This window comes from Macaca mulatta, chromosome 15 (genome assembly GCF_049350105.2).
Source record: "Macaca mulatta isolate MMU2019108-1 chromosome 15, T2T-MMU8v2.0, whole genome shotgun sequence".
Classification (NCBI taxonomy): Eukaryota; Metazoa; Chordata; class Mammalia; order Primates; family Cercopithecidae; genus Macaca; species Macaca mulatta.
Window position 1 is genome coordinate 25,070,875 of NC_133420.1, and position 26,538 is coordinate 25,097,412.

At 38.5% G+C, this 26,538-nt stretch overlaps 1 protein-coding gene across 1 annotated transcript; it reads right to left on the minus strand.

The window, feature by feature from the left end:
• Positions 1 to 8,528: 8,528 nt before the first annotated feature.
• On the minus strand, positions 8,529 to 13,573 carry LOC696728 (olfactory receptor 1L6). The gene has a single exon (XM_077968058.1). The coding sequence runs from the start codon at positions 10,171 to 10,173 to the stop codon at positions 9,130 to 9,132; it is 1,044 nt and encodes a 347-aa protein (XP_077824184.1). The 5' UTR covers positions 10,174 to 13,573; the 3' UTR covers positions 8,529 to 9,129.
• Positions 13,574 to 26,538: the final 12,965 nt, after the last annotated feature.

Genomic DNA, 26,538 nt, shown 5'->3' on the forward strand with positions numbered 1-26,538 from the left:
TTTTTTCATTTCTTATTTACAACTTAGTCCAGTTCCTTTGGAGGACAGTTATCTCTTTTATGGTTCAGATAACTTTCTAATATATCAGTTTCATTTGTTTTTGGTAATTGTAAATGTAGATAGTACAGCTTTGGGTTGAGAAAATAAATCTTCATATCTTCTTTTAAGCCACTGATCCATCATTAAGTGTAATAAAACATAAGCAAATTTTTAACATTTTAGAACATTGTATTTAAATTTTTATAGGTTTGGGGATATGATTAAATTCAAATTAATAAATTATAAAATATTGAGATTTAGATAAAATAAAAATTGAGAGAAAGGGCCGGGCGCGGTGGCTCAAGCCTGTAATCCCAGCACTTTGGGAGGCCGAGATGGGCGAATCACGAGGTCAGGAGTTCGAGACCATCATGGCTAACACGGTGAAACCCCGTCTCTACTAAAAAATACAAAAGAAAAAAAAAAAAAACTAGCCGGGCGAAGTGGCAGGCGCCTGTAGTCCCAGCTACTCGGGAGGCTGACACAGGAGAATGGTGTAAACCCGGGAGGCGGAGCTTACAGTGAGCTGAGATCCGGCCACTGCACTCCAGCCTGGACGACAGAGCCAGACTCCGTCTCGGGGAAAAAAAAAAAAAAAAAAAAAAAATTGAGAGAAAGTTTGAAAAAAATTAAAAATATTATTGTAAAACAAGATAACAAAGTGTGCTTACTTCTTACTGAGTTTTCATGCAGTTGGAAGAAAAACATCAAATTTCAAAATAACAATTAGATGGTAGTGAAAATACAGAAATTGCAGTGAATATAACCAAATGAAGTTAGTAAGATCATAGTATAAGTACTGAAGACAAACTGAGTTAATCTCTGTGAACGCTCATATCTATGTCCTAAACCTATTACCTTAGAACATTCTAGAAAACACAAGAACACATTACGTATTCTATTAGCCATCAGTGATACTGTCATCACACATCATGTGGCCCTTAAAAATTCCACTGTATATTCATGAAAGACTGAGAGTGACAAAGTCAAACAACATCTGAGTATTGCTATGAAAATGATTTTGATGTTATGAATTCCCCGATAGGGTCTTTGGGACTCTAGAGGTCTGTGGATGACAGTTGGAGAATCACTGGCCTACAGCAAGCTTCCTCTCTTCCTCTAAAGCTATATCGTATCTTCTCAGCTTTAAATGACTTCTTACCTGCATTTTTCATATTCATGTGGCCCATCTATTGCATCCTGTATGCATTTTGGATGAAAGCTAGATAAAGATGTGATGGTTCACTTTTCAGAGACAGAGATTTTGCATTATGGATGCATTTATTTTTTTTTATTTATTTTTTCTGGAAAATAATATTATGTTTTATTTTTGTGACAAGACTCATGTAAAAGATTGAAAGTACACATACTAAATGTCCCTCAAAACATTTTCAGTTATAGCATTAAACAATATATATATTATTAAAATAAAATTCAAAGTAAAAACATCTTCATATAAAGTATTCAGCTACATTTTTGAGAAAACAATTTGAAAAGCAGTTCATTGTGGATAATTTTGCCATGTAAAATTTACTGTTTACTATTTTGAGCACTGTGTTTCCTGCTCTACTGTGGATTATATCATTTAATCTCATAGCATTATTGTAAAATAAATTCTACTTTATCAATTCTATTTTATAAATTTAAAAAAACTCTGTTATAGAAGGCAATTTGGTAGTACCTATGGAAAGTTTTAAGCAATATTTATCCTTTAGCCCATAAATTCTACTTCTGGCATTTTATTTTAGAAATACACATACCCATATATGAAATGAAGTATGTAGGGAGCTACTCATTGCAGCTTCATTTATAATAGCAAATGATTAGAAACAATCCAAGTGCCCATCAACAGAAAAATGGCAAAAATACACTATAAATTTATTGCAAATATCTAATGCTATATTTTTAAATTTATTTATTATTATACTTTAAGTTCTAAGGTACATGTGCATAATGTGCAAGTTTGTTACATATGTATACTTGTGCCATGTTGGTGTGCTGCACCCATCAACTTGTCAGCACCCATCAACTCGTCATTTACATCAGGTATAACTCCCAATGCAATCCCTCCCCCCTCCCCCCTCCCCATGATAGGCCCCGGTGTGTGATGTTCCCCTTCCCGAGTCCAAGTGATCTCATTGTTCAGTTCCCACCTATGAGTGAGAACATGCGGTGTTTGGTTTTCTGTTCTTTATGGATGCATTTATAATAGGATTTTCTTCGTAATAATTTGTAAAAGTCCTTGACTATTTGCAAAATCAACTATATGGGTAATATTTCAAACTTACCAGTATTGTGTATCTTGATGCATATTCAACAGGCTCTCTTAGCATTGTGTGGAACTGTGTATGCTGTCACCTCATTAGGATGTAACTTTTGGAAAGCTGAGACTACCTCCTCTGTATCCTTACCCTTTATTATTCCTAGAAGAGTTTATCTCTGCATATATTAAATTCTAACTATGTTCTAAGCTCTGTCCTAGCCTCGGCGGAAAATAAAATCAAATGAGAAATGTACTTCCGGCCAGGTGTGGTGGCTTATGCCTGTAATCCCAGCACTTTGGGAGGCTGAGGCAGGTGGATCACCTGAGGTCAGGAGTTAGAAACCAGCCTGGCCAACATGGTGAAACCCTGTCTCTACTGAAAATACAAAAATTGGCCAGGCATGGTGGCATGCTCCTGTAGTCCTGGCTACTCGGGAGGCTGAGGCAGAAAAATCACTTGAACCTCGGAGATGGAGGTTGCAGTGAGCCAAGATCATGTCATTGGTGGCTTACACCTGTAATCCCAGCACACTGGGAGGCCAAGATGGGCAGATCATGAGGTCGGGAGTTCGAGACCAGCCTGGCCAATATGGTAAAACCTTGTCTCTACTAAAAAAACAAAACAAAATCAACCAACCAACCAGCCAACCAACCAACCAAACAAACAAACAAAAAAGCGAAAATTAGCTGGGCGTGGTGGCCTGCGCCTATAGTCTCAGCTACTAGGGAGGCTGAGGCAGAAGAATCACTTGAACCCGGGAGGCGGAGTTTGCAGTGAGCAAACTGCTTACTGTGAGATTGTGCCACTGCACTCCAGCCTGGGCGACAGAGCGAGATTCAGTCTCAAAACAAACAAAACAAAACAAAACAAACAAAAAAAGAGAAATGTACTTCCTAAGTTACCAGTAGGTATACAGTATTTAGATACTGACCATCTAGGGCTCTCCCTGTGTAATCTTTGCCTATATAATATGAATAGAATATTACATAGTGATCACAAGCAAAACTAGGATCACCCACCTCTGGGTTTGAATCTTAGCTCTTCCACTTGTTATCCTGGGAAAGGAGACTCAGTTTCTTCATCTGTGAAATAGAATAGCACCCATCTCAGTGTGTTATTGTGAGAATTACATGCAATCGAGCATGTAAACCTTCAACTTGATGTCTTAAGAAGCATTCAAACAATGCTATTATTATTATTGATGATGATAATGAAGAAAGGAAAAATGAGAAAAAATAGCACTTATCTGATGGCCAAAATGTTTGCTAGTCAGTGAGTTTAAAATAGCTTGATATGGTAGAATCACAGTGGATAAGATTCTACAAAACTATTCCTGTACAGTGAATTGAATTAGGACACCCCCAAAGGGGCCAAAGGTAAAAAAAAAAAATCTATAAAAGGACTACATTTTTTATTGGAATGAAGATATTTTATTATCCTAGCTTCCATAATTCCCAGCAACTCTTTTTGTTTTTCTTTTCTTTCTTTCTTTCTTTTTTTTTTTTTTGAGACAGTCTTGCTCTGCCGCCCATGCTGGAGTGCAGTGGCACGATCTCCACTCACTGCAAGCTCTGCCTCCTGGGTTCACACCATTCTCCTGCCTCAGCCTCCTGAGTAGCTGGGATTACAGGCGCCCACCACCACGCCCGGCTAATTTTTTGTATTTTTAGTAGAGATGGGGTTTCACTGTGTTAGCCAGGATGGTCTTGATCTCCTGACCTCGTGAGCCACCCGCCTCGGCCTCCCACAGTGCTGGGATTACAGGTGTGAGCCACCGCGCCCGGACCCCAGCAACTCTTTATCTACCTTTCATCCAGATGCATTTTTCCCATGTGAAACTTGCCTAGATTACTTGTTCAGGGGGAGCAAAGGTTAAATGCTTCCAGTTTGTGGAAGAATGCAGAGTCACTGATACCTGGATGTAGACTTGGGGGAGTGTTCCTTTGTTAGTTTTGAGAGTGTCTTCTTGATCTCTGTGCAAAAATTATTTCTTCCCGGCTTCCACATTTCTCCCCACTTCTCTTTGCCTCCTTGGCTCCTTCACATGCTCTTCTCCCACCTCCCTATATAAAACTTGGTCTCAGATCATTCATTCCCACTATGTATGATTTATAACTTGGCAAGTGACTCCTCTTCCTAGGTTGCATATTTTAAATGTTATTGATGACTTCAGTGAATTCTCTAATATTAGAATTTTAGTTAGAGAATTTTGGAAGTACGGGGGACTTCCAGGACCTTAAAGAATAAGGATGAGTTTACAATCAGTTTTTTACCCACTGAGAAAAGACGAGAGTAGAGGCTGGGCGCGGTGGCTCATGCCTGTAATCCCAGCACTTTGGGAGACTGAGGCGAGTGGATCACCTGAGGTCAGGAGTTTGAGACCAGCCTGGCCAACGTGGTGAAACCCTGTCTCTACTAAAAATACAAAATTAGCCAGGCGTGGTGGCAATTGCCTGTAATCCTAGCTACTTGGGAGGCTGAGGCAGGAGAATCACTTGAACCCGGGAGGCAGTGAGCCGAGATCATGCTATTGCACTCCAGCCTGGGTAACAAGATCGAAACTCTATCTCAAAAAAAAAAAAAAAAAAAAGGAAGATGAGAGAGGAGTACTAGATCAGGAGCCATGAGACTTGTGGTCTGATGTAAGATGTGTTGCTAATATGATGTGTGATTTATTAAACACTTTATTATAACCATTTCAACTAAAAGTATAGAAAATAGTATAATGTAATTGAACCCCATGACACATTACCTAGCATAGTAATGTAAACAATTTTTCCAATCTTGTTTAATCTATATGCCTCCTCCCATTTTTATTTGCTGGTGACTATTTTAAAGCAAATTTGCAGATATTGCATAAATTCATTGACCTACTTCAGAATTCATCTTTCAGAAATGAGAATTTAAAAATTAAAATATCATCATTATGTCTGAAAATAGTGACATTAATTCATTGATATCATCTAATGCCTAAACCATATTCAGATTTTCTTGTCTTAAAAATTACTCTTTTCAGTTGATCTTTTCAAATCAGACTCTGAGTAATGTCCACATGTTACATTTTTGTCACTGTGTTTTTTAATATATACCAACCCCATACCTTTTTGGTTATTATTTATTGGTACCTTATTGTTAGTAATACTAAAATTAGCTGGTAATTCTCTACCTCTTCTCTGCCTCTCTCAAAATACCTGACTTAAAATAATACTTCTTAATTTCAAGTTAATAATAGGCAATAAGCAAACTTATTTTATTCTTTATACCCTCCTCTCATTATTCCCACATTTTGTTTATTGTATGTAACTACATAGTCAGAGCATTTATCCATGAACAGTATTCTCTTACCTTGTAACCATCGTTTAATGTTAGTTCTACAGTTAAATATATGCTTCCTGTTTATCACCAGTTCTTAAGTTGATGTGTCTCCAGTCATTTTGGTTGCCTAAAGCTTGTTCTGTGGTAAGTTCCTTAAGAGTTCTTGAATAGTGAAAGTGGCCCTTATATTTGAAAGTAATTTTAGTTGGATATGGAATCTTGACTCATCTATTATTTTCTTGAGGATCTTAATATCCAGAATCTACAAGGAACTTAAAACATTTGCAAGAAAAAAATAAACAACCCCATTAAAAAGTGGGCAAAAGACATAAACAGACACTTCTCAAAAGAAGACATTTATGCAGCTAACAAACATAAGAAAGAAAGCTCAACATCACTGGTCATTAGAGAAATGTAAATCATAACCACCATGAAATACCATCTCATGACAGTCAGAAAGTCAAGGAACAACAGATGCTGGTGAGACTGGAGAAATAGGAACACTTTTACACTGTTGGTGGGAATGTAAATTGGTTCAACCATTGTGGAAAATAGTGTGGCAATTCGCCAAAGACCTAGAACCAGAAGTACCATTCAACCCAGCAGTTCCATTACTGGGTATATACCCAAAGGATATAAATTATTCTGTTATAAAGATACATGCACACGTATGTTCATTGCAGCACTATTCACAATAGCAAAGACATGGTATCAGCCCAAATGTCCATCAATGATACATTGGATAAAGAAAATGTGGTACATATACATCATGGAATACTATGAAGCTATAAAAAGGAACAAGATCATGTCCTTTGCAGGGAAATGGATGGAGCTGGAAGTTATTATCCTCAGCAAACTAACACAGGAACAGAAAACCAAATTCTGCATGTTCTCACTTGTAAGTGGGAGCTGAACAATGAGAACACATGGACACAGGGAGGGGAACAACCCACACTGGGGTCTGTCTGGGAGTGGGGAGGGAGAGCATCAGGATAAATAGCTAATGCATGTGGGGCTTAATACCTAGGTGATGGGTTGATAGGTACAGGAAACCACCATGGCACACATTTAGCTATAGAACAAACCTACACGTCCTGGATGTATCCTGGAACTTAAAACCTACATGTATCCTGGAACTTAAAATAAAAATAAGTTAAAAAAAAAGTAAGTTAGTGTTCTCAGGACTAAAGAATGTAATTGGATTTATAAGTTAATGGTGGCATAATTAATGAATTTATTTAATGTATATGTAATATACATATAATTTATGAATATATTTATTTAATATAGATATTCCTAACATTCTGAAGTAGCTAACTGAACTTTTTGGTTGAGCATGAGAAAACTATGGCACATAAATTGAGTAAGTCGAAATGGTACATATCTTCTAGGCCTGCATCCCACAAACCAAATGATCAGTGAGAGATAGTGGTTAAAAACAGGTGTGCCTGTACAAACATGAAGGTATTGCTTTGGGTTTCTTTCCTAGCTTTCTGGTTACTCCCTTATAATTAGGAGCACGTAGTGAAAGCACTAGCAGGGACCTTGATGTTGGAACCTAGGCATCCCTGTATTTCTTTGGACACTATTCACCTCTTACTAAATCTTTAAGGCCAAAAAACTTGTATTCAGCGTCAGGTCCTGCCACACAAGCTTGTGACCTAGAAAAACAGATGGTTGTGGGAACTTGATGAAATAATTGAAGCAGAAAAATTCCAGAGAGTGTGTAAGTCTTACATTACTATTGTTATTGACAATAACACAATCCAGAAGAATCGATGAAGCAACTAATTCACACTGATGTGTTTGTGTGTTAATATAGTTGGGAAGTAGTAATTAATGCTGTTTATCAAATACTTCTGGCTTTATTTATTTATTATTATTATTATACTTTAAGTTCTAGGGTACATGTGCATAACGTGCAGGTTTGTTAAATACTTCTGGCTTTCTATCTTAGAGGGACATAGTTGGGTTGTGCCTCCCAGCTTCCTTGTGTTTGAGTGGGGTCATGAGAGGGGTTTTGGACAATGAGTTATGGTCAGAAGCGCCAGTGTGAAACCTCCAGTGTGAAACCGCCAGTGTGAAACCTCCAAGAGCCTTTAACTACCAGTGTGAAACCTCCAAGAGCCTTTCTTAGCTTCTGGCAGAGTGATGATTAATGTTTTCAATGGTGACTTCTCCATGATCTTGGTTCTCTGCATGTTGAAAATAAGTAGCACACTTACCTTTTTCTATGGTGGACATACAATGTGAATGAGAAATAAACCTTTGGTTTTAAGGTTCTAAGACTTTGAGGGTGAGTGTTTCCATAGCACAACTGAACTTTTTCCTAACTGATACACTAGCTTTTTCTAGGACACAAAGGCAGCTTGGTAAGGATGCTGGATGTATGGAGAAGGGAAGAATTAAGAGTGAAGGGAAAAGAAATTGGGTACTGAGCCTTCACACTGTCATGAAACTTAAGTGTTGGTGGAGAGAATAAATGTGTTTTGTAGATTCTTCTGTCTTTCCAGCCATATTCTCCTTTCTCTCAAACTGATCAAACCTCAGCTTTTCATTGTCCCTCCAACACATTGCAGTGCTTATTGTCTCCACATGCTTGGGTGGTTTTCACTATTTGAAATGCTTTGCAGATTTCCTCGTCTTTTGAAACTTCTTCTTTCAAAATTCAGTCCATCCTTCAAGATGCCATTCCTTCTAGAAGTCTTACCCAATGACCTATCAAACCCATGTAGTTTCTTCTTCTTAAAATTAATGGGTTTTATAAGTCGTGGTGGCTCACCCCTGTAATCCCAGTACTTTGGGAGGCCAAGGTAAGAGGATCCCTTGAAGCCAGGAGTTCAAGACCTACCAGGGTGAGATAACATGACCTTATCTCTAAAAAAAAAAAAAAAAAAAAAAAAAAAGTCGAGTGTGGTGGCATGTTCCTGTAGTCCCAGCTACTTGGCAGGCTAAGGCAGGAAAATCATTTGAGCCCAGGAGTTTGAGGCTGCAGTGAGCTATAATCGCACCATTGTACTCCAACCTGAGCAATACAGTGAGATTATGTTTCTAAAAAAAAAAAGCCATGCACACACAAGAAGAACAACCCTCCGCTGCCAAACAAAAAACTAATAGGATTTAAACTCCTTGACTGCTAGCCATTGTCAGGCTTATAGACAAGTTATTTGGAGATAGCTTTATTTTTCTATATGGTTACCAATCTAATGGAGATAGCTTTATTTTTCTATATAATTGCCCATCTATTGAGGAGGCAATACTCAGCTTTCAAAACCTGAAACCTTTTCCTGAAATCTGGATTCCTAACAGTACCTAGCCTGAGACTGAATATGTATTTGGTTAAGATCATTGATAGAAACCAAGTGTTTTGCTCCTAGGTCAATTCTCTTACTGGTATCCAACACCAATTTTCATGACCTCTTTGAGTGCCACATGGAAAATAGTAAGGAAGAATAACCCGATAATCTCTTAGATCATGTCTTAATTATGACATATCAACATTTTGTGCCTTTTACCAGTAAATTCTGTCCCATAATTTCTTCAAACCCCTTTTCATATCTTTGTTCCTCAGGCTGTAGATGAAAGGGTTCAGCATGGGTGTCACTACTGTGTACATAACTGTGGCTACCCGGTCCCTAACCACTGAGTACATGGACAGGGGCCTAAAATAGACATAAATAATACTCCCATAGAAAAGGGATACTGCAGTGAGGTGGGAGCCACAGGTAGAGAAGGCCTTCCACTTCCCGGCTGCAGAGGGGATTCTGAGCACAGTGACGATGATTCGCAGGTAGGAGAAGATGATACACAGGAAGGGGGTCACGATGACAGCTAAGGTCTCAGTCATGACCACCATCTGGCTGGAGGATGTGTCAGAGCAGGACAGCTTTAGCACAGGCTGGGTGTCACAGAAAAAGTGCTTAATGACGTGAGAGGCACAGAAAGACAGGCGAGACATAAGTAGCACGCGGAACAGGGAATGTAGGTGGGAGATGCTGCAAGAACCCAATAGCATGAGTAGGCAATGCCGTGGGTTCATAACCACATCATAGTGTAAGGGGTTGCAGATGGCCACCAGCCGGTCGATGGCCATAGAGGCCAGCAGGTAGCTGTCAGTGTTCCCAAAGGCCATGAAGACGTACATCTGGACCAGGCAGCCCATATAAGAGATAACCTTTGTCTCTGATAGAAAATTCACCAGCATCTTAGGCACTATGACTGTTGTGAAGCAGATATCCATGAAAGACAAGTTGCTGAGAAAAAAGTACATAGGGGTTTGGAGCCTGGGGTCAGAGTAGATGGCCAGGATGATGAGCACATTCCCCACCACGGTGACCAGGTACATGATGAGGAAGATGGCAAAGAGAGGTTTCTGCAGCTGAGGGTTGGAAGAGAGGCCCAGGAGGATGAAGCCTGAGGTGCTGCTGCTGTAATTCTTTGTCTCCATGTCTCTGGACTTCCTGGATAGGGTTTGGAGAAGCAGTGGGAGAGACGTAAAGGGCAGTTTGATCAAGACAGCTTCCTTCATAAGTTTAAGCCTGTAAAAATAGCTCATAGCCCTTTGTTATGGTTTTTAAGAATATTTACTTTAAGAAACTATGGAGAAACAGGTAGTAAAATCCAACAAGGAAACAGTTAAAATTATCCAAGCTGTCTCCTAAACTAGAAACTAAAGATTTTCAATTTTCCATTCCATGGTTATGGATCGGGAGAATTAATATAGTTAAAATGACTATACTGCCTAAAGCAATCTACATACTGAACATAATCCCTATCAACATACCAATATCATTTTTCACAAAATTAGAAAAGAGCAATTCTAAAATTCATATGGAGCCAAAAAGAGCCAGAATAGCCAAAGCAATTTTAAGAAAAAAGTACAAAGTTGGAGGTATCACATTACCTGACTTCAAAATATATTACAAGGCTATAGCAACCAAAATAGCATGTTGCTGTATAAAAACAGACACATAGATCAGTGAAACAGAATAAAGAAATAAATCAATATATCAAAGGGATACCTGCACTTCTATATTTATTGCAGCACTATTCACAATAGCAAAGATCAACCTAAGTGTCCATCAATGGATGAATGAAGAAAAGAAGTGTACATGTATATGTACACACACACACACACCCCCACACACAGAGTGGAATACTATTTAGCCAAGATAAATAATGAAATCATGTCATTTGTAGCACCATGGATGGAACTGGAGGTCATTATTTTGAGTGAAACAAGCCAGGCACAAAAATACAAATATACAAATACAAAAATATAAAGCACAAAGCACTAATAGCACATGTTCTCACTCATAAGTGGGTGGTACAAATATGTACATAGGATCATTGTAAGTGGAATGATGGAAAATGGAGACTCAGAAGAAGTGGGGGTCAGGAGTAAAAGGGGAATCAATGATGATAAATTGCCTAATGGGTGCAATGTATGTTATTTGCATGGTAGATACCCTAAAAACCCTAACTTGACCACTGCACAATGTATTCATGTAACAAAACTGTACTTGCACCCCATAAACTTATACAAATAAAAAATAAAGGCTTTTCCTTGTGTTCTTCGGAACTTCTATGTGGCTTAATTTGTCTTGAGTTCTTCTCATTTCCCTTTCTGAAGATTCTTCTTAGGTTGTCTCTTGACCAACTTCTTAGCTTCTTTTTTTGTTTTTTGTTCCAGAGGAAGTGGTTTCTGGGTCCCACCTTGAATGAGGATACTTTCATACAGGGTATCACCATGAATAAGACCCTTTCATTCAGAATCCTCTCCTGCTCATAGTTCTGGAGGTGGTGGTGATAGTTGAGATAGTACAATGATGAACATCAGACTCAATCAATACTCCTTACTGTCCACAGAATTCAGACGAGCCTTCCTTAAGTCTTCAGAGCAAAACTTGCTTAATGTATGTTCAAACCTTTCTGTTTGGTTAATAGGATCTGGATACTTTAATTTTAAGCTTTTGATCCAAAGATGTCACTCAAAATAGGAGTACTACCAGGAATAGCCTATGTTACTGTGATTAGTTTTTAAAATATGTTAACTTTTCTGATTATAAAATTATAACATCCTCTTTCTAAACATTCAAATATTACAGTATTATAAAACTTAGATCGTTAAGAGTCTTATTCTACCAGTATCATGAAAAGACCAGAAAAGGATGGCTCTTATTACCACTATTAAGCTATACTGTTGATATGGTAGTCTCAATCAGTGAAAAAGTAAGAATTAAAAGACATAAACATTAGAAATGATGAAACTGTCCACCTAGAAAATCCAAGATAATCATCCGAAAAAATTTAAAATCTATGAAGACTTTATCAAACTAGCCAGATAAACGATACATATACAAATATACTTTTCTTATATTAGAAAAATGTAATTTGGAAAATATTTCAATTGACAGTGGTAAGAAAGTCTAAAAAATACTTAGGAATAAACCTGAGCAATAAAAATAAATGAGTAAGATTTATCTGGAGAAACTGTAACAGAATACAAAATGAAGATCTAAATAAACAGAGATATTATATTCCTATCAATATTTAAAAATGTTAATTCTTCTCAGATTAATAAAATTCAATGCATCTCTAATAAGACCCCAGGGGAATTTTTAATGACATTTGTGAAAGTTTTTCTAAAATTCACCTAGATTAATAAATGGCTAAGAACAGACAAAATAATTTTGAAAAAATTCAGAGCAATTTCAGGGAACTTTTCTAACCCCAATCAAATTACATAACAGTGAAAAACAATAAGATAATGGCACAAACAGAAAAGCAAATCAATGGACCACCATAAAGAATTTCGTAGATCTGTATTTATGCATACATATATATAGGTAGATATATATAGACAGTAATTTATCTGCAACTTAATATACAGTAAAATTTAATAGCATCAAAGAAAGAATGGAATATTAATGATATTTGTGACAATTGGTTGAACACTTGGAAAGTATAAGGCTAGATTTCTATCTAACCCACACATATAACTAAAACCCAGATGAATGAACAATCTGAAAGTTAAAAATCCAAACTACAAAGTAAGTTTGAGCCAAAACTAAAGGAACATATTTTTACAGTCTCAGGATGGGAATGTCATTCCAAGCAAGAAATGAAATGAAGAAGCAAGAATGACAAAATAACCCACTTAAAAATTTGAAAATTATGCCAAAAGAGATTATAGGCAAAGCTAAAATAGAAAATATTGACTCAATGAAAATACATGCAACACAGTTACCAAATAAAATGTATGACAAGATGATCAACATAATTGATAATCAGGAAATGTGGACTGAAATTCAATTCTCACTTATCAGTTTTATGCTAAATTTTTTGACAATATACAAAGGAAACTAGACACTCACATGTACTAGCAGTAAGAGAGTAAATTAGTGTTGTCCCTTTGGTAGTCTCCATCAGAACGGAAAATCTGCATTTCTTTGTGCAATAATTCCACTTACAAAAAGCTATCATTTAAAAAAAGGATATATTTGTATGTCAAAGTATATGTACACACATTTTATTGTAATGTTGCTTGTAATAGCAAACTAAACATAATACAGCATAACAAACAAAACAACTACACAGGAAACAAACTGAATATTCACAAATAGGTGATTTATCAAATAGTTTATAGTGTATTTTTATTACTCAACATCATGTAGTCTCTGAAGAAATAAGATGGGTAATGTTAGCCAATATTTATTAACACCTGATACTTGCTACACACTGAGCTAAGTGCTTTGCAAAGCTTTTATCATTTTATTTTCTCCAAATCCTACAACATAGGCATTATTATGATTGCAACTTACAGATAAAAATTTAGAGTGTAGCAAAATTAAGTAACTTACCAGACCCCGCAGGGAGTAAGTGGTAGAGCTGGAATTTTAATTCAGGCAGTCTGATGGCACAGACATAACAAAATGTCATGGACATTTTGTGACAAAAACAAGGAAGACAACAAGCCTAAAGAATAATCCCATTTTTGAGTTGAACAAAGAGAACACATGGACACAGGGAGGGGAACATCACACACCAGGGCTGTCGGGGAGTGGGGGGCAAGGGGAGGGAGAGCATTAGAACAAATATCTAATGCATGCCAGGCTTAAAACCTAGATGACGATTGATGGGTAAGGAAACCACCATGACACATGTATACCTACGTAACAAACCTGCACATTCTGCACATGTATCCCAAGACTTAAAGTATAATAATAAAAAAAGAATAATCCCATTTTTGTAAAGAAAAGTATTTTTTTAAATATGTTGTGTTTGTTGTGGTGTGGAAAGAGTCCTTAAAAAGTGTAATGTGTAATGTGGTTACCTACTGAATTTTCATATTTAACTTTATATTATATTGTCTGTTTAAAAATAAAGGTTGTGTTTATATTCATTTCATAATTTAAAAGGTTAAATTTCCTATAATTCCACGGGAATTGTGTGCATATTTTAAAGATCTTTTTCTCGGTTTAGATCTATATACACTACATATAGGAATGAGGTTAAATGGTTCATTATGCTTCCGCTACCCCAAGAATGTTACAATGGATATTTTTTGTCTATATATATATTTCTCACTCATGAGATAATTTTTACAGTGTAGAATAGATCCTGAGATCTGGAATGCTAAAATAGAGTTTACAAATCTTAAACATGTCAATAGATATTAGAAACATGGGACACATACCTTTCATCTCACTCTTGGGCAATGTACTTATTTAACTCTCTGGGTTCGTTCCACATTTCTTTCTCTGTATCTTTTAGCTTCACCCCTGGGACATAGTATGACCTGGTGATAAAGGGCTATCTCATCACCCTTGGCTTGAACTTGGAATTTTCCAAATTTATGTGATTTTTCTCAGGGGCAGTTACTTAGCTCATTCCCATTTAGCTGGATTTGACAGCATCACGTATTTTCCTCATGCCTTGGGCAAGTCATTTCACTGCCATATAGATAATGGTGCACACATGTATGTTTGTGTGTGTGCTACGTTCTACCCTGCCTAGGAGCTGTCAAATGACAGTTGAGCGAGTCTTTGGCAAACTCTATGGCAAGTGATTAGCATAACTGCTCATACAATAAGCTAGAGAAATGACATTTTAGTGATGGGTCTTGTCATCAGGTGGTGGTTGGGAAGGGCCAGGAGAGACTGGGAGTCTTTCTAAGCCTTTTAAGTCACATCATGTCACCTTAAAAGGTATTTACTCCCTTCCTTGACAGACAGGAAATGTGGATTATTTCTATACTTCTGGACTTCCTCTATTAAAATTTTTACATTATGAACATTTGTCACCTGAGGTTGTTTTTCCTTTTCTTATTTACTCATCACTTATGCAGGGTCCTTCTCTTGGCCAAATGAAACCAGGGAGTACGCATTGTCAGCACACAATGCACTTCCCAAATTGGGACGCTGGGTGGGCAGTACCCCGGTGGAAAGCTACTCATTATTCATGCACCTAGTCCCCTGAATGAGCAAGGACAGTTGAGAATTGACTAAACTGGAAAAATGCAGCTAACATTTATTAGACAGAGTCTGTGCTTACCGCTTGTCTCATTTAATCCTCACAATAACACTATGTTTGAAGTACCATTATTTCGCCCTTTACAACAAAGGAGACTGAAGTTAAGAGTCACAGAGCTGGTGAGTGGTGTATCTGGGGTTCAAACCTGAGTACACTGACTGTAAATTATGTGTTTTAAACTGCTCTATCACACCTCTTCCCCAAACTGTACACGTGCAGTAGAGAACTAAACTGGTGTGTCCTCTGCCAACAGAGGCCGTCTTACTGCCAAGTGCCTTCAGCCTCCTTGCTGACCCACTCCTTCCACTCTATCCTTTGCTGCTACATATCGGGATCCTTTTGATTTCCTTCCTTCCTACTCCCATTTCTGCCTCCCGTTCCACAAAGCCATGTGATCTCCTGTTTCTTGCCTTCAGAGATGACAAGCTATGACTTTGGACCACAGCTTTATCAGATCTTGAATAAACAACAGCCCTCTGATTTTGCAACATCAACACCTCACCTTAAGATCTCTAGATGTCTTCTGGGTCCACATTTTGGAATTCCAGCCTTTTCCTGCTTACTGTCTTTTCTCTTCTAGCAGTACAAGCAAGCAGATCAGCAGTGTTGGGTGCATAGGTCCCTTGCAGAGGTATGTTCCCCTTGGGGATTCCGCAGGTCCTTTCTAGGCTGGCTTCTTCTCTTTTCAGTTCTCTGAAATGTCTTCTTTCTGCCTAGTTTTTACTCCTATATCAAATGAGAGATTTACCTCATGTCTCTTGGCTTCAGAGAAGGTGGTATCTCAGCCTAATTTCTTATTTCCTACTTAGTTTAGGTTGAAAGTTCTTCTGGCCACTGTAGGTCCTTCAGATCGATAATTGAACCCAGTTCAACCAGCTTAGGTTGTCCTCAGTTAGCTTCTGCCCCACTTTTGTTTCTGTCATTTTTCTCCTGGGTATCACTGATTTTCCAGATGCCTGCCTCTGCTTCTCTCTCTCAATAATTCAATGAATTAAACTCTCAAGCTATTAGTTCTTCCTGGTGCCTCCCCTACCTGCGATCAGCCAGTGTTCATAAGTGCAACTGCGAATACAGCTCTTACAGATTAGGTCTCCTGAGTCTTAAGGAAGGGGCTGTGGATCTTCAGAGAGTTTTGCTCAGATATCATGAGGTTTTAGACCCCTCTGCCTTTCACCTTCATCATTTTAGCGTCCTAGGAAAGCGATTGTTCAATTTCCACAATTCTAAAGACAAGGAGCTCACAATATCTGGAGGTGACCCAGTCCTTGGGTGGAACAAATCCGGATTAGGAAATTCTTCCACATCACAAGTGGAAGTTTGCCTTTCTGTTATTTCTAGGTACTGCTCTACAAACTTGATGTAAACTAAGTCATTTAGTCTTTACAACAACTCCATTTTACAGATAACACAAATGAGGTACAGAACTGAAGTGACTTGCCTAAGAATACACAGCCAGAGGGTGGTAGATTACAGCTCCAGAGTGTGTGCTCTCAGCTTCTGCATTGCCCTAACTCTCTTGTTCACTTGTTCCTCTGTTGACCTGGTTTCCTGGAGGTGAGAGCTCTGTCAGTTGCAGAATGTTGGCTTGCCCTCTAAGGGCAGGAGAAAGTGTCTTGAACAAAGTAGGTATTTCAAATGTTTGATATTTGACCAAAAAGAAAGAAAGGAAAAAATATAGAGAAAGACCATGTTTCCTGGCTTTTGAGATGGGGGAGAGAAAAACAGGATAAGGAAAAGGGATAACCACATGAAGATATTGACCCCACAGTTCCCATTATCAAGACCCCTCAGTGTGCCTACCTGTGGGCTTGACAAAGGAGATTCAGGGGACTGAAAAGACTTGGGGGTCTGCCAGGGGATTAAGATCAGGCTCTGAATCTCTGAAAGAGGCTTCTTGAAGCACAGATCTAGCCTCAGAAATGTGATGGTTCTTCCCCACCTATGGTGGGAATTTTAATAAAAAGGGAGACAGGCGCCTATCTTCTCTGCATGCCAGAGTCCTGTGAGGATTGGCCCTGTGGTCTTCCCAGGGGATTGCAGGGGCGGGGGTAGCAGGGGGAACATCACTGATGTCCTCACTGAGCTCTGTGGGAAAACTGGACTCCGGAGATGTAGCTTCTTACACTTGGGAAGGGAATTAGAGCCATGTAGCAGTAAGGGTGATGTGTGTGTGCACATATGTATGCACATAAGTTTATGCATATGTATGTATTCGATGTAGATATGTGTACTCTTGTGCATATCTGTGTTTATGCTTATGTGCACCTACCTGGAAGGAGAAGTAATGGCCTCTGATATCGCTGAGGTTCTGTGTCTGCATGTGTGACTGTATCTAAGTACACCTGCAGTGTTATTGGAAAGGGGTTGGAGGTGCAGGCCCAGGAGCCAGACTGATTGGATTCTGATGCTGACTTGCATCTTACAAGCTCTATAGCTTTTGCAAATACTACACAGGTTTCTGAGCCTTAATTTGTTTTGTCTGCCTTTCTCAAACATTTTATTACTTCAATGTCTTAAGCCAGACTAGGCATATTTGAATCCCAGTTCCCCCAATTACCAAATGGGTGAATTTGGGCAAGTTATTTAGCCTCACTAACCCACACTGTCCTCATCTATAAATGGCACAGTAATCATAAACTTTAGAAAGATATTTTCTTTTTTCTGCTTTTTCCTTTCAAATAGATTTTATTTTTTAGAAGTTTGAGATTCACAACAAAATTGATCAGAAAGTAAAAACAGATCTCATTTATTCCCTGCTCCCAGACACACATAGCTTCTCCCACCATCAATACCCACTGCTAGAACATAACATTTGTTACAATTTATCAGCTTATACAATGGTCCCCAGCTTACGATGGTTCATCTTAACATTTTTCTTTATGATACTGTGAATGATCCATGTTCAGTAGAAACCATACTTCAAGTACTTATATAACCATTCTCTTTTTTCACTTTCAGTACAGCATTCAATTAATTACATGAGATATTCAATATTTTATTATAAAGCAGGCTTTGTGTTAGATGATCTTGCCAACTGTAGGCTAACGTATGTGTCAGCACATTTAAGGTAGGCTAGGCTAAGCTATGATGTTCGGTAGGTGAGGTATATTAAATGCATTTTTGACATATGATATTCTCAGTTTACAATTGGCTTATCAGGGTATAGCTCTTTCGCAAGTGGAAGAGCATCTGTATTGACATATCATTATCACCTAAGTACATAGTTTACATTAGGGTTCACTCGATGGTGTACATTCTACAGGTTTTGACAAATGTATAATGACATGTACCCACTGTTATATAGTATCATATAGAATGGTTTTACTGCCCTAAAAATCCTCTGTGCTTCACCTGTTCATCCTTCTCTTCCTCTAACCCTTAGCAACTACTGATCTTTTTACTCTCTCCATATTTTTGCCTTTTCTAAAATGTCATTTAGTTGGAATCATGCAGTATAATTGATTTTTCACCTTGGCTTTTTTTTTTTTCATGTAGTAATATGCATTTAATGTTCTTCCATATCTTTTCATCGCTTGATAGCTCATTTCTTTTTAGCACTGAATCATATTTTATAGTCTAGATGTACCACAGTTTACTTGTTCACTTACACGCTGAAGGACAACTTGGTTGCTTCCAAGTTTTGGTGACTATGAATAAAGCTGCTAAAATGCCTGTGAAGGGTTTTGTGTGGACGTAAATTTTCAACTTATTTGCATCAATACCAAGGAACATGATTGCTGGATCATATGCTAAGAGTATATTTAGTTTTGTGAGAAATTGTCAAACTGTCTTCCAAAGTGACTTTATTATTTTGCATTCTCACCAGCAATGAAGGAGAATTCTTGCTGCTCCACATCTTCATCAGCATTTGGTGGTGTCAGTGTTCTGATTTGGTCATTCTAATAGCTGTGCAGTGATATCTCATTGTTGTTTTCATTTGAATTTCCCTAACGACATATGATGTAGAACATTTTTTGTATGTTTGATAACCATCTGTGTATCTTCTTTGGTGTGGTGTCTGTTTAGGTCTCAATTGAATTACTCATTTTCTTATTATTGAGTTTTAAGAGATCTTAGTATACTTTGGATAATAGTCCTTCACCGGATATGTCTTTTGCAAATATTTCACCCAGTCTGTGGATTGTCTTCTCATTTTCTTGAAAGTGTCTTTCTCAGAGTAGAAATTTTAAATTTTAATTAATTATACATATTAATTACTTCTTTCATGAATCTTGCCTTTGGTGTTGTATCTAAAAAGTAATTGCCATACTCAAGGTCATTTAGGTTTTCTCTTATGTTCTCTTCTATGAGTTTTATTGGTTTACGTTTTGCATCAGGGATATGATCCATTTTGAGTCAATTATTGTGAAGAGTGTAAGGTCTATGTCTAGATTCATTTGTTTTGCATGTGGATGTCCGGTTGTTTCAGAACCAGTTGTTGAAAAGCCTATCTTTTCTCCATTATATTGCTTTTACTTCTTTGTCAAAGATTAGTTGACTATATTTTTGTACTTTTCTATGGTTTGAATCTTTCAACTAATGTTGAAATTTAATTCCCAATGTGACCCTATTGAGAAATGTGGCCTTTAAGAAGTGAATGAATTAATTCATTCATGGATTAGTGGGCTAATTGATTGATGGGTTATCACAAGAGTGGGACTGGTGGCTTTTTAAGAAGAGGAAGGGGCACCTGAGCTAGGATGCTCAGCTCCCTTGCCCTGTGATGCCCTGCATTGCCTCAGGACTCTGGAGAGTCCCCACCTGTGAGAAAGCCCTCACCAGATGTGGCCCCTCAACCTTGGACTTCTCAGCCTCCATAACTGTAAGAGATAAATTCATTTTCTTTGCAAATTACTGAATTTCAGGTATTCTGTTATATGGAACAGAAAACAGATTAAGATATGGATCTATTTCTGGGTGAGCTTCAATTTTTACTTTTGTAAAAAAGTAAGTAAGAGGGTGAGGGTGAGATAAGTGTAAGTCAAGATCTGAACTCTGGTGTAGAGGTTAAGAGGTGAGCTTTGAAGACACATTATCTTACATTGTGTCCCAGCTCTAGCTCACCAGCTGTGTGACTTTGGGTAAGTTCCTTAACCTCTAGGCAGATAGGAATGGACTTGAGGTTAGTATGATGATTGGTGAAGGCATGGAAGCCATGAAAGTTTTTGTTTGTTACAGGGCAGAAAATGGAGAAGGTGGATGTTAGGTTAACATAATGGCTTTGGAGTTAGTGCCTGAGTTTAAATCTCTGCCTACCACTTACTAGTTGTATGATGTTAGGTAGATAACTCTGTGCCTCAGTTCCCCCATTTATAAAATGGAGATAGTAATAACCCTGACTTCTTTATCTTATTAAATAAGGTTTTAGTTTTGCAGTAGTTAGACTGCCTGGCACCAGGATTAGATTCAAGGGTGTTGAATCCTGTGTTCAGAAGGGCCCAGGGCCTGGTGTAATGCTCTTCTGTCACTGTCCTAAAGTTCCTAACACTCTTTGAACCAGGGAATGGGTCTCACATTTTCATTTTGCACTGGGTCCTGAAAACTAGGTACCTGGTCCTTTCTGGCACACAGTTGTGACTCAATTAATGTTAATGTTAATGATGATGATGGTGGTGTGAATGTCCCTACGCCATTCACTACCCACCTTCATGCCCATTCCCATTCCCTACTCCACTGTGTTGAGTTCCACAGAATTATTTGGTTGGGGTTCAGATGCATCTTGAGAACAAGTGTGTTCCTACGGTGGTGGGCACTGTAGGGTACCAGAATAGGAGCTCTTTCCTGAGCTTTAGCGAGTGCATCCACCTGTTCTACTCTCTCTCCTGTGACTCTGATACCCACTAAAGCCTGAGAATCACCTCTGTGGGAAGATGAGCATGCAGACTAGACCATCCCCATGTCCTCATCAATATTAGTTCAGGGAGTCACCTTAAGTGTACTAGGTCCTGTGCCACATCAAACTCTATAGATATTTCATTGAAAGTGAGCTAAGGTTTAAAGATCTGTAGGCCTTTTCTTCTGGGCAAATCCATTTCAAAATAAATTCATGATATTCATGGTCAGATTGAAAAATTAAACTTCCAGGGAGATTTAAACCTGGTGTCAAAGTCTTCACATATGAAATCAGTCCTGGAAATGTGGGAAGGGGCTGGGGTAGAATAAGGAGTGGGGAACATGGCTGCACTGCAGAGCTCCAGTCTTACCTAAAAGCATCAAACAAACAGACAGACGAACAAACACACACAAACCCGTGCTGGTGAAACAAAACATATACATATGTTAGACAGATCTGGTTCAAGGCATTCCAGTTTGTGATTGGTATAAATGAGGAAAAAGAAATTGGTCTTACTAAACTATGCATTGGCCACAGACTTAATTGCCCTGGAGAGTGTTTGAGCACAGTTATAATTCCTAGGTTCAGTCTGGGCTACAAATGGTATGATTTCATTTATTTGCTCACTTGTTTATTCCACAACAACTCTTCTAGGTCCTGTGCTAGGTTCTCTGGTGCTAAAGCTGAATCAGAAACTCTCTATTCTCCGGGGTGGGGGCTGGGGGGTGGATAAAGGGGTGGTGGGGAGTGGATGGATATGGCTGTGAGTATCTCCACTGCATCATTTCCCAGTGATCTGCAGTGCTACTCAATGAGATAATGGGCATTCTATGAGAAAAGTGGCTGGGTTAGTTAAGCATGAAAAGCATCCTGTTAAACAAGGTTAAATGTATTACTTTATTGCAGGACTTCTCAGAGCCTTTACTATGCTAATATGCATTATATATCAAATGACTTCTTGGATTTCTGTTGGGTCTGGATGTCCTGACTTGTACTGAGGGCTATTGAGAAGATTTAGGACTCCCTGGTGGTGTGGCTGGGTTGGGGATATGGCTGCACTTAGGCTTGGGGGGGCCTCCTGATGAGAAGTGGCCTGAGGAGGCAGCCACTCCCTTCAGAGTCTGCAGTGAGGCACTGAGGAAACAGTTTTCAAGGCATGGTTTTCACTTTCTGTGGCAGTAGGGAGCTTGAACCCAGGGGCCTCCTGGTCGCATTTGCATTTGACGAATATAACTATGTTGTGTTGGGGAGGAGGGGTCCATAGCAAAGGATGAAGAATGGTCAGTGTCCTGTGCAACAGAAATGCTGAAACCTAATCCCATGTCAGGTTCTAGTTTTTCTTACCAAGAAAGGGAGAGAAAGCAACTCTACATAAAGGTGGGCTTGATTTTCAATATAAGCTGTTCCTCTGATGAGGGGTTTGAGGAAATCTCTGACAGATGCTACGGTTACATTAACCGCTACTTTTACAATCAAGTCTGGCTCTGACTTCTATGAATAAAATTTAGAGGTTCAGGACAGATTTGAAAACCAATTACTCCCAGACTGTCTTTTCAATCCTCCCCATCATTGTGGTGCTCTCTTATTCCCTCTTTTGCTCTCTGTCTCTCTCTCTGGCTAGAGGAGGAAGTTCAAGGCTAGTAAGGAAGAGACATGATATCAGGCTCTCAGGCTCTCTCTGTCTTGTTCCTCTACCATATGTAGCTCCTATTCCCAAAGCTGCTTCATAGTACCGGATCACTACTGGAGTTCTTGCCATTACATTCGCATTCCAAGCAGTAAAAATGAGGAAAGTGAGGAGAAAAGAGAAGCTTCTCCCTTTTAATAGTTTCCAGAAACACTTCAGAACTCTTCTGCTTACATCTCATGGATCAAAACTTGGACACATGGCCGCATCTAGTTGCAGAGGAGGCTGGGAAATTCTGTTAGCTAGGCAGCAATATCCCCAGCTCATAAATGCAGGTTTCAGCAAGAGGGGGAAAATGGATATCAGAAAACAATTGGCATGCTACCATACATCAAATATTATTTCCTTGGCTAAAAAATTCATTTTGCTGTTCTTTATTTCATTTATTTCTGCCTTCTCTTTCTGATTTCTTTCTGTGAGCTTTGGATCTATTTTGCTATTCTTTTTCTAGTTTCTTAAGGTGCACAGTTATTAATTTGACATCTTTCTTTTTTTTTTAAATTTATTTATTATTATTATACTTTAAGTTGTAGGGTACATGTGCATAACGTGCAGGTTTGTTACATATGTATACTTGTGCCATGTTGCTGTGCTGCACCCATCAACTCGTCATTTACATCAGGTATAACTCCCAATGCAATCCCTCCCCCCTCCCCCCTCCCCATGATAGGCCCTGGTGTGTGATGTTCCCCTTCCTGAGTCCGAGTGATCTCATTGTTCAGTTCCCACCTATGAGTGAGAACATGCGGTGTTTGGTTTTCTGTTCTTGTGATAGTTTGCTAAGAATGATGGATTCCAGCTGCATCCAAGTCCCTACAAAGGACTCAAACTCATCCTTTTTTATGGCTGCATAGTATTCCATGGTGTATATGTGCCACATTTTCTTAATCCAATCTGTCACTGATGGACATTTGGGTTGATTCCAAGTCTTTGCTATTGTGAATAGTGCTGCAATAAACATACGTGTGCATGTGTCTTTATAGCAGCATAATTTATAATCCTTTGGGTATATACTGAGTAATGGGATGGCTGGGTCATAGGGTACATCTAGTTCTAGATCCTTGAGGAATCGCCATACTGTTTTCCATAATGGTTGAACTAGTTTACAATCCCACCAACAGTGCAAAAGTGTTCCTATTTCTCCACATCCTCTCCAGCACCTGTTGTTTCCTGACTTTTTAATGATCGCCATTCTAACTGGTGTGAGATGGTATCTCATTGTGGTTTTGATTTGCATTTCTCTGATGGCCAGTGATGATGAGCATTTTTTCATGTGTCTGTTGGCTGTATGAATGTCTTCTTTTGAGAAATGTCTGTTCATATCCTTTGCCCACTTTTTGATGGGGTTGTTTGTTTTTTTCTTGTAAATTTGTTTGAGTTCTTTGTAGGTTCTGGATATTAGCCCTTTGTCAGATTCTAAATATACAATCATGTCATCTGCAAAGAAGGACAATTTGACTTCTTCTTTTCCTAACTGAATACCCTTGATTTCTTTCTCTTGCCTGATTGCCCTAGCCAGAACTTCCAACACTATGTTGAATAGGAGTGGTGAGAGAGGGCATCCCTGTCTTGTGCCAGTTTTCAAAGGGAATTTTTCCAGTTTTTGCCCATTCAGTATGATATTGGCTGTGGGTTTGTCATAAATAGCTCTTATTATTTTGAGATACGTTCCATCAATACCGAATTTATTGAGAGTTTTTAGCATGAAGGGCTGTTGAATTTTGTCAAAGGCCTTTTCTGCATCTATTGAGATAATCATGTGGTTTTTGCCTTTTGTTCTGTTTATATGCTGGACTACGATTACTGATTTGTGTATGTTGAACCAGCCCTGCATCCCAGGGATGAAGCCCACTTGATCATGGTGGATAAGCTTTTTGATGTGCTGCTGGATTCGGTTTGCCAGTATTTTTTGAGGATATTTGCATCGATGTTCATCAGGGATATTGGTCTAAAATTCTCTTTTTTTGTTGTGTCTCTGCCAGGCTTTGGTATCAGAATGATGTTGGCCTCATAAAATGAGTTCGGGAGGATTCCCTCTTTTTACATTGATTGGAATAGTTTCAGAAGGAATGGTACCAGCTCCTCCTTGTACCTCTGGTAGAATTCAGCTGTGAATCCATCTGGTCCTGGACTTTTTTTGGTTGGTAGGCTATTAATAATTGCCTCAATTTCAGAGCCTGCTATTGGTCTATTCAGGGATTCAACTTCTTCCTGGTTTAGTCTTGGGAGAGTGTAAGTGTCCAGGAAATTATCCATTTCTTCTAGATTTTCTAGTTTATTTGCATAGAGGTGTTTATAGTATTCTCTGATGGTAGTTTGTATTTCTGTGGGGCGGTGGTGATATCCCCTTTATCATTTTTAATTGCGTCGATTTGATTCTCCTTTCTTTTCTTCTTTATTAGTCTTGCTAGCGGTTTATCAATTTTGTTGATCTTTTCAGAAAACCAACTTCTGGATTCATTGATTTTTTGGAGGTTTTTTTGTGTCTCTATCTCCTTCAGTTCTACTATGATCTTAGTTATTTCTTGCCTTCCACTAGCTTTTGAATGTGTTTGCTCTTGCTTCTCTAGTTCTTTTAATTGTGATGTTAGAGTATCAATTTTAGATCTTTCCTGCTTTCTCTTTTAGGCATTTAGTGCTATAAATTTCCCTCTATACACTGCTTTAAATGTGTCCCAGGGATTCTGGTATGTTGTATCTTTGTTCTCATTGATTTCAAAGAACATCTTTATTTCTGCCTTCATTTCGTTATGTACCCAGTAGTCATTCAGAAGCAGGTTGTTCAGTTTCCATGTAGCTGAGCGGTTTTGATTGAGTTTCCTAGTCCTGAGTTCTAGTTTGATTGCACTGTGGTCTGAGAGACAGTTTGTTATAATTTTTGTTCTTGTACATTTGCTGAGGAGTGCTTTACTTACAATTATGTGGTCAATTTTGGAATAAATGTGATGTGGTGCTGAGAAGAATGTATATTCTGTTGATTTGGGGTGGAGAATTCTGTAGATGTCTATTAGCTCCACTTTTTGCAGAGATGAGTTCAATTCCTGGATAGGCTTGATAACTTTCTGTCTCGTTGATCTGTCTAATGTTGACAGTGGAGTGTTGAAGTCTCCCATTATTATTGTATGGGCGTCTAAGTCTCTTTGTAAGTCTCTAAGGACTTGCTTTATGAATCTGGGTGCTTCTGTATTGGGTGCATATATATTTAGAATAGTTAGCTCTTCCTGTTGAATTGATCTCTTTACTATTATGTAATGGCCTTCTTTGTCTCTTTTGATCTTTGATGGTTTAAAGTCTGTTTTATCAGAGACTAGTATTGCAACCCCTGCTTTTTTTTGTTCTCCCTTTGCTTGGTAGATCTTCCTCCATCCCTTTATTTTGAGCCTATGTGTGTCTCTGCATGTGAGATGGGTCTCCTGAATACAGCAAACTGATAGGTCTTGACTGTTTATCCCGTTTGCCAGTCTGCGTCTTTTATTTTATTTTATTTTTTTTATTTTTATTTTTTTATTATACTTTAAGTTCTAGGGTACATGTGCATAACGTGCAGGTTTGTTACATATGTATACTTGTGCCATGTTGCCGTGCTGCACCCATCAACTCGTCATTTACATCAGTTATAACTCCCAATGCAATCTCTCCCCCTCCCCCCTCCCCATAATAGGCCCCAGTGTGTGATGTCCTCCTTCCCGAGTCCAAGTGATCTCATTGTTCAGTTCCCACCTATGAGTGAGAACATGCGGTGTTTGGTTTTGTGTTCTTGTGATAGTTTGCTAAGAATGATGGTTTCCAGCTGCATCCATGTCCCTACAAAGGACACAAACTCATCCTTTTTTATGGCTGCATAGTATTCCATGATGTATATGTGC